Source organism: Saccopteryx bilineata, chromosome 8, assembly GCF_036850765.1.
Source record: "Saccopteryx bilineata isolate mSacBil1 chromosome 8, mSacBil1_pri_phased_curated, whole genome shotgun sequence".
Classification (NCBI taxonomy): domain Eukaryota; kingdom Metazoa; phylum Chordata; class Mammalia; order Chiroptera; family Emballonuridae; genus Saccopteryx; species Saccopteryx bilineata.
In genome coordinates this window covers 41,451,895-41,460,995 of record NC_089497.1, presented here as the reverse complement: position 1 = coordinate 41,460,995, position 9,101 = coordinate 41,451,895, and the positions used below count along the sequence as shown (strand labels likewise).

General features: G+C 37.0%; 1 protein-coding gene across 1 annotated transcript in view; it reads left to right on the top strand.

Moving 5' to 3' along the window:
* The first annotated feature begins 49 nt into the window (after positions 1-49).
* ATG3 (autophagy related 3) overlaps positions 50-9,101 on the top strand; it is a 31,277-nt gene continuing 22,225 nt past the window's right edge. The window contains exons 1-3 of the mRNA XM_066240708.1: positions 50-579; positions 3,781-3,822; positions 7,575-7,624. Coding sequence (XP_066096805.1) covers positions 508-579; positions 3,781-3,822; positions 7,575-7,624 — 164 coding nt within the window. The 5' untranslated portion in view covers positions 50-507. The remainder of the gene's footprint in view (positions 580-3,780; positions 3,823-7,574; positions 7,625-9,101) is intronic.

Below are 9,101 nucleotides of genomic sequence, written 5' to 3'. Positions count from 1 at the left end.
AAGACCGGATGGGAAAAGCGGAACTGGCGCTCATTGCGCAGGCGCGCTCAGTGTCCTGTTTCCGGAGGGCGGGGAGAAGCGGCCTGATCGCTCCCTATCGCGGCCTCTTTCGCGTCACGTGTCGGGAGAGTCCTTGTCACGTGAGGCCCAAGTGGAGGCCGAACTACGGCGAGAGTGTGAGAGAAGGAAGGGAAGTGGGAAGGGGCGCGAGTTGAGCAAAGGGGGGAAGACAGTTCCCGAGGGCGAGGGGCGCGCGTGCGCCCGCCCTCCCCCCGCAAATACCCCTCTCGGCCGGCCGCCCTCGCGGCGAGGCGACAGCTGGGCCCGGCCCGTGCCTCTCCTCCTGCGGCGTGGCGCCAGCCGCACCTCCCCCTCGTCCCGTCCGTCCCGTCGCGTCCCGTCCCCTCGGCGCCGTCGGCGGCCGCTGGGACGTTTTCTGACTCCCGGTCCCCGTCCCGCCTGCTCCTCCCAGCCCGTGGCGGGGCCGGCCGCTGCTCCGGCCCCAGGATGCAGAATGTGATTAACACGGTCAAGGGAAAGGCACTGGAGGTGGCCGAGTACCTGACCCCGGTCCTCAAGGTAAGCGGGGCGGTGCTTGCGGAGGCTGTCAGGCACGCGCTCCACGGCGGGACCGGGGGCCGGGCTCCGGGCAGGCGCCGCGGGCCCCGGCCGGGCAGGGTGCAGGGTGCAGGGGCTGGCACAGAGCTCCTGGGGCGGCCCCGCCCGTGGGGGGACGCGGCGACCCCGGGGGCGCGCTCGTGGCGCCCTTCCCCCGGCGGAACTCGGCGCGTCTGGGGCCGTCGGGTTGGAAGGCGGTCGGCCGCTGCGTGCATTTGAGAACATTAAATCCAACATTCGTAGTCTTTTGAACTTTTAAACAAAGGTTTTATCTTTTTTTTAAAAAAAAAAAATCAAATGTGTGGTACTAAAATGACATGTCACTTTTTCTTTAAAATTGCTTAAGTCTTTTATAATTAGGAATTCGGAATAAGTGGTGACTGAGAGCCCAACTTGTTAGATTTCAGAGGGACAGGGTGAAATTTGCGACATCATTTGGTACCGTTGAACCCAGGCAGTAGGCACCATCTCCCTTCCCCAAGTTTCTGAAATAGCTGGAACTAGTTAATCTTGGACTTCAGTGATCATAAGCAGCAGCTTGACCCACCCAGATAGGAAGTTGTTTTTACATTGGCAGTGCAGCAGTTTTAAAGTAAACATTGTGACACATTAGCTATTACAGGAGTGGCTAATGGATTTTTTTTTTTTTTTCAAAGATTAATTTCTACAACTGTATTCAAGTTTTTATTATGTAATTCCGTTAGAGTTTTGTCTTTATTGCAACTTTATTTTTCCTTTCTAAAAAGTGTGCGATGATAGATGAATAGCGAGTTCTTTAGTGGTTTTGTGTGTGTGTGTTTTTTTAAGGTTTCAACTAAAATTTTACAAATTTTAGTGTGGGGATGAAATATTCTTGGAAATGGATGGTTCTCTGCATTCAAGAAGTTATTCTGGTATGCTAAGAATACTGGACTGTTTTACTTAGCTTCTTTTCCGTGACAGAGGGAAAATGTTAGTTCTGTACATTTTTTTCCCCCTCCAGACTGATTTTAAAATAATATCTTGTTAGGCCAAGTTAAAAAAAAAAGGAAATTTTATAAATGAGAATTTCAACTCTTGGCTATGCTTATATTTGTTTACTGTGAAACCCATTTTAATTGAGATTATTCAATCAACTTGAAATAGGAAATCATTTTGACAGTTGAATCAAATGAGTCTTTTGCATATGTTATTTTCAGAAAACTATTTAGGTATACAGTATTTAAATAATATATAATTGTTACAACTTTTTAGTTTCAGGTAGAGAGGAGCAAGAGAATAAAACCTTCCAAATTAAATACAAAACTGTTATTTTGTTGGCTAGTTGTATGATACTTTATTGAACTTATAACATAGGATTGTGTTTTGATAAACCATTTCACTTGTTCACCAAATGGACACGGAAGAGTTAGCTTGTCTATGTACTAGTCACTATATATTTTTAGAATGAAGGAAAGCAGAATTAATGGCCCTCTCCTTGCCCTTCCCTGTGCGAACTGTTGGTTTACAGAGAGAACACTTATAGTTTCCTACCAGGCATAGGAAGGCAAGGAGAAAAAAACTAAATCCCTGGGAAAGAAATAATGACTTCACCCAGCAAGTAAAAATTAAGAAAAATGATGGTTTTGAAGACATAGGTACAGTAAAAGCTGAAGACTTTACAATGCTCTTTAAGCATCTATTATATCGATAGAGGCCCCTATCTACTATCAGCTACTACCTTTTCCTTTGCTCACTTTTGTTTGAGTAGGTCTGACCTATTTGTTGCTCCATCAGGCACTCTTTTGCCTCCTGTTTGGTTTTTACATTTGCCCTTTACCAGGGGTCCCCAAACTTTTTACGCAGTGGGCCAGTTCACTGTCCCTCAGACCGTTGGAGGGCCGGACTATAAAAAAAAAACAACTATGAACAAATCCCTATGCACACTGCACATATCTTATTTTAAAGTAAAAAAACAAAACGGGAACAAATGCAATATTTAAAATAAAGAACAAGTAAATTTAAGTCAATAAACTGACCAGTATTTCAATGGGAACTATGGGCCTGCTTTTGTCTAATGAGATGGTCAATGTGCTCCTCTCACTGACCACCAATGAAAGAGGTGCCCCTTCCGGAAGTGCGGCGGGGGCAGGATAAATGGCCTCAGGGGGCCGCATGCGGCCCGCGGCCGTAGTTTGGGGACCCCTGCCCTTGACTCTGCCTGTAATGCTCTTCACCCAGACAGCACCGTGGCTGGTTCCTTTCCTAAGTAGTCCTCTTATCAGTGAAGTGTTCTCTGACCATCTTATTTTATTTTATTTTATTTTTTGAAATCTTTATTTTTTACCGATTTTAAGAGAGGAGGGAAGGGAGAGAGAGAAAGACAGGAACATCAGTCTGTTCCTGTATGTGCCCTGACTAGGGATCGAACCGGCAACCTCTGTGCCTTGAGACGATGCTCTGACTAACCAACCTATCCAGCCAGGGCTGACTACCATATTTTATATAACCATCTGCCTCCACCCCCGACCAGACCAGTTTCCTCTCTGCCTTATTTTTCTTCATGGTCTTCATTACCATTTGACTTTTCTCCCTCCACTAGAGTTTTAAATCCTCAAGAGAAAAAAGATGAGTTTGCTCTATTTTATTTATTCTTGTATCCCCATTAACTCAAATACTGCTTGGCACGTAGTTACTCAGTCAATATTTGTTGAATGAATAATGTTCATAAATGAATCTTTGCATTTCTTCAGACTTTTATCACAAAATCTTACACATAACTTAAAAATTTAGAAAAATTTAGTAAATAAAATCTTTGCTTTAGTAAAGAGAATATTGTATTAGTATTTTGGTGGAAATGAGATAATGGGAAAGTATTAAATGACTTCTAGGTTTGGTTTCTAATACTGTTCCATTTAAATGAGATGTTAGCTAAATTGTGAGCTGTCTAAACAACTCTAGGACATTTTTAATGATCTGTAAAATAAAGATACTTGTTATTTCCTCAGGTCATTATATTGCAGTTATTTTCAGGTCAGTTTTCTCCATTAGACATGAATATTTCCTGAGGTCAGATACCAGTGAAATATTTGTTATTTTGTATGTGCTCTATTGCCTAGAAGGGTGCCAGGCAAATAGTTGGCAACAAACATTTTTAAATTGAAAGTAAAAGTAGTATAATGCTGTTACTCTTTTGCTGTCTAGGAATCAAAGTTTAAGGAAACAGGTGTCATCACCCCAGAAGAGGTGAGTGTTGAAGATACTCTGAAGCTGTTACATTTTACAATTATGTTAAACTGGGTGGCTTTTTGCTATGTAAGAAAAACTTTTTAACTTTAATTTAGATTGAAGAAAAAGCAGATTCTGTTGACTGTATTAGCAGTTTTATAGGGATTTCTACTTCCCATAGACTAGAAGATGTAACTTCCCTCTTGATTTGCCACTTCTCATATTTCTCAGTAGTTCCCCTTTATTTAGAAGTGAAGGTGGGAGAGGGCGCAGAAAAGATTCCTGTGCTCACTTATCTTTCACTCATGTTTGTGTTACATGAGCGGAGCAGTGGACTCTGTGGCCCTTGTTGTCTTACCTCTAATCAAACACGAATTTTATGGCTTTTCATTAGGAAGCTTTGGTTTACTGCTTGGGTATTAAGTTTTCTCTCAGTATTTACGTAGTGTAAATATTGTATTTCTATATATTTAAACATGGAATTTCTTTCCCCATCCTTTCACTTTTTCTATCAACCAAGTAATGTTGAATCTGCTTAAGGCCAAAACGAATGACTGTTTTATAGGCTTGTTAAGTTTTATTGAACTTTTAATGTAGAATTAGGTTTTAAGCAGTCGTTTTACTTGCTCATCAAATCTATACAATAAAAGAGTTCTTTTTGCTTTAAGGTAGTTATTTTGTCATCCTTAGAGAAATGAATACTAGTCTAAAAGTCCTTTTCGACTTTATTTATGAATAGTTGTGGTTGCACTGGACTTATTTTGTAGTTTTAATAAGTGGCAAAGAATTTATTAAGCTTCACCTTTAATTCTCATTAAAAGTACCATTCATTGGCAGTACAATTTCACTTACTGTTTAGCTAGAAACTTTTTGAAGTCAGCCTTGTTGTATGATACAACTTCCAACGCCTCAAGTCAGGAAATGAACTGATCTTTCAGTTTTTAGTTGTGATGGAAACCTCTTCAGTGCCAAATCCTTGTGAGTTCTAAGAATGATGTGTTGAACTGATCTTTTATCTAAAATTGTCTTTATTTTTAGTGAAGATACATGATGATACAGAAAGAACATAGGAGATCCGCCTTGTAGCCCTGTTTCTCTAATTTCACCTATTCTGATTATGGCAAATCAGTTAAGCTAACTAGGCACAGGCCTCATATTTCCTCATTTATAAAATGAGGGATTTGGCTAGACATTCTCTTTTATTATTATTTTTATTTATTTTATTTTTTTGTGAGAGAGGGACAGGGACAGACAGTGCTAGACAGGGACAGTCAGACAAGAAGGGAGGGAGATGAGAAGCATCAGTTCTTTGTTGCAGCATCTTAGTTGTTCATTGGTTGCTTTCTCATAATGTGCCTTGACCCGAAGTCTCCAGCAGAGTGAGTGACCCCTTGCCAAGCTAGCGATCTTGGACTCAAGCCAGCGACCATGGGGTCATGTCTATGATCCCACGCTCAAGCCAGGAACCCTGCACTCAAGCTGATGTGGCTAGGCATTCTCTGAAAGACCCATTCTACCTTAGGCATCATGAGTTTAATGCCTTGAATGCCAAATTAAACTACGTTTTTATCTTAAGGATCTTAATGTTCTGGTCTAACAAAAATGTGATATAGACATGGCTCCTGAAACTCAAGTATCTGAATTCAAGAGAAAAGATGAAAGTATGCTGTCCTTTTTGGGCCCTTTTGTTTTATCTCCTTTATATAAAGATGACTAATTAGTAAATAGATGGAGTTAGGGATCCATATCTCTGGTCATGGGATAGAATTAAGCTGTTTAAAAACAGCTACTAACCCTTGATTGAATAGCTGTTACACTTAATTGTATCATGAAGTAGGTAATAAATATTCCCCTTTAAAAAAACACCAGACATAACTAGCCCAGCTGGGTCCCAACCACATAATGCTGTATTGAGATAGAGCACAGTTACAGTATTGAGTTAGATTAGAATGAATCTATAGGAGGAAAATGAGGAGGCATATTTTGCTTTAGATAAATTCTGTGCTGAGGTTTTTTGTTTTCTCTTATTGTTTCTAGGCTTTTAGCTGTCAGCCTCAAGATATGCTGTTGTTTTCATTGAGAGGTGTGGAAGTCTTGTGTTTAAACAAGGGTCAGCCATTATCCAATATAGTATTGTCTGACTGAAAATACTTTAAATTTACATGTGTATGATTTGATTGAATACTAGTAATAGAGCAAAGCATCAGAAATTTGCTCACTGAAATGTTAATATTGATTCTAACTTGTTGGAGTTAGTATTATATAATATTTAATCCCTAGAAGAAAGCTACTGTAAAAATATTAAAAATTTGAGTTTTGTCTTACATTTTATTTCACTTGAATATATGAAGCATGTAATAATGCCCATTGCTAGTGAGAAAAAATGTAAAATTCTGTTTTTTTTATAATTTTTCTTATCTGGTACCATGGAATAAAATATTAGAGCTGTGATGTCAAGTCCCTGTCATTAAAGAACATTTTTAAAAACTTTTAATTCTTTCTTTTGCTTGCATTTTGTTAAATTAATACCCTCTTTGTGGTAATAAATTGGATCCTGATAGCCACAGTTAAATGTAGCATCTGGTTGCAATGACCCAAAATGCTTAAAACCTGAGGGAGAGAATATTGTTTTCATTTGGGTTTTTTTCTTTATCTGACCAGTTTAAATAATAAAAAAAAATTCCTAGAAATAAAAGAACAGAAACATTTCTAAAGATAAAATAAAAGAACAGAAACACTTGCTTTTGGGAATACACTACTAAATCTTGTTAAAGTGTTGTTTTAGATTTCTTATTTTATAGAGCATTACTCTCTCAAATTAAAATAGAGCATTATATATAGACAGAGTTTTCTTAGACATTAGAAAATTAGAGACGTTATAATTTTTTGCTGTGTAATAAACCCATGAACAATACATGATGTTAAATTAGAACTGTTGTGAAATTGTAATTGGGAAAGTGTGTGTGCATGTTGCTTGAGTTGGGACACTGCAGTTATACTAAACATACTTTCATTTTCTGCTCTCAAAAGTAGCAGGATTCTGCAGTAAGATGATGTTGATGTATAATGGAAATTCTCAAAAGGTTCAACTATTTCTTCCTAAGTTTTTTTATTTTTGGAGAAAAACCTCAATAAACAAGAACTCATATAATAATATTCAATCTGCCCAGAAAGTTCAAGGTTTATTATAGGATTCAACTTAATTGTCTTTGTGTTTTCTAAGTCAATCCAAAAGCTCCTAATTTTTTTCCTATTATTTGACACTATAGTTCTCATTCTTATTAATATTCCTTTAAGAATGTGAAAAAACTTTCAAAATTGGATATTACCTAAATTTAAAAAAGACAGCGAGGAAGAAATGTCATAAACTACTCATATCAGCTGTGTATCTATTAATATTTGGTAATTATTTTCAAAGCTCTTCATTGAGTTTTCAGCCACTAGGAAGATCTCCCTACATTTTATTTATCCATGAAATGATTTTTGGCATATTATTAATGGTAATGTCAGTTTTGTACGTATCACGCTATGTATGCCTTTGACATTATTTAATACAAGGATAAAAATTGAATTAAAAAACTCACTGTTTTTCTTCAAAAATTAATTTGAACTTTTATGGATGTTAAAAATGTGGGTGCTGTTTGCATTTAAATTATTGGGTATCAAGGGTACACAGTGATCACTTTGGTATTTTGCCTCGTTACATTCAGTAATGTTCAATTTTTTTTCTCCTTTTTTTTTTATATTTCTTCTAAATCTTTACCTAATAGTTTGTGGCAGCTGGAGATCACTTGGTTCACCACTGTCCAACATGGCAATGGTAAGTAATCTTGGGTGAAAAGTAGAAAATTAGTAACATGTATGACTTCATGATTATGCAGTTTGAAAAACAGGTAAGGCATGAAAATTAGAATGACCAGTCTAATGCTCTTCAGGAGGTTGTTCTAAGATACCGTTCCCCAGTGATACTCAAAAGTAAAATAAAGGAAGAAAAAGTGAGTGTTACACCTGCTTTTTTTCTCTGTTAGCACCAAAGATAAACATTTTTGAGATAAATTCCTTCACTTTCTTTACTAGTTTTCCCTTTCTTTACAATGTCTTTTAAAAATAACATTCAAGACATAAATTTGATTAACTCATTTTTTTCAAATTAACAAGTATTTATTGAAAATTTTATAACATTAATTAATGCAGAGATTTGGTTATGTTCTTTAATCAAGACCTTTTATCAAAATTCAAATGTATGCTGCCTTTTTTGGAATTTACTTAAAACTTTAAAAGTTTTATTGATACCCATTAAGGTCTTCATTGGCAGTCTGCTGGTAATAGAACAAATATTTTTTTGGTTAATTTTTCTCTTAATTGTAAAAGTAATTTGAGAAACTTAGCTGACCTTATAACATATTTTAAATATTCTGAATAATAATATCTTTTTAAAATGTAGTTTCATTATTTCTGCATAATTATGGTAAAACTACCAGACAGGTGAAAAATTGATCTCAATACTGGCAGAACTATTTTAATTGTTCTAGAATTATCATCTTGTTGGGATATAAGTTGTTCCACTTGTTATATCCTTTTATTTCTTAATGACACTTTTCAGTTGTAGTTAATAGGCAGTTTTGATTTGTGAAAAGGGTTTCTAGAATTAACCAGATTTTTTATTTTTGTTTCTGTTTTTAAATTGATTGATTTTAGAGAGAGAGAAACGGGGACTGAGAGAGAAAGTAAGAGGGATGCATTCATTTGTTGTTCCACTTAGTTATGCCTTCATTGTTCACCTCCCATATGTCCCCTGACTGGGGATGAACCCACAACCTTGGTGTTTCAGGGCAGTGCTTAACCGACTAAACTAGCCAGCCAGGGCTTGTGACCAGGTTCTAATTGATAATGTTTGCCTTAATATATAAAGAGTTTAAAGAAATAAATTATTTTAAACCAGAGTTAGACCTCTCTTTCCTCTGTGGCCTGGTCTCTTCCCTATAATTTTTATATTTATCATATATCCACAACAGTTGTTACTGCTAATCATCAATTGCTTTTTATCTTTTAAAGCATTATTTCTTAAGTATCAAGGCAAAAATGTCAGATTTATTTATTTTTATGTCTTTGTCGTTCCTGTAGAACAGAAACATGTATTTCTGTCCTATATTTAAAATTGAGTTAATATTATAGAAACTTTTATGATTCAGTAAGAGTGGGTGACTTTTTTTTCCCCTCTCTATCCTAAATTGTAAGTTAAAACTAGATTTAGCTAGGTCTGGTCTATATTTTGTACATATTTGAAGTTCAATAGG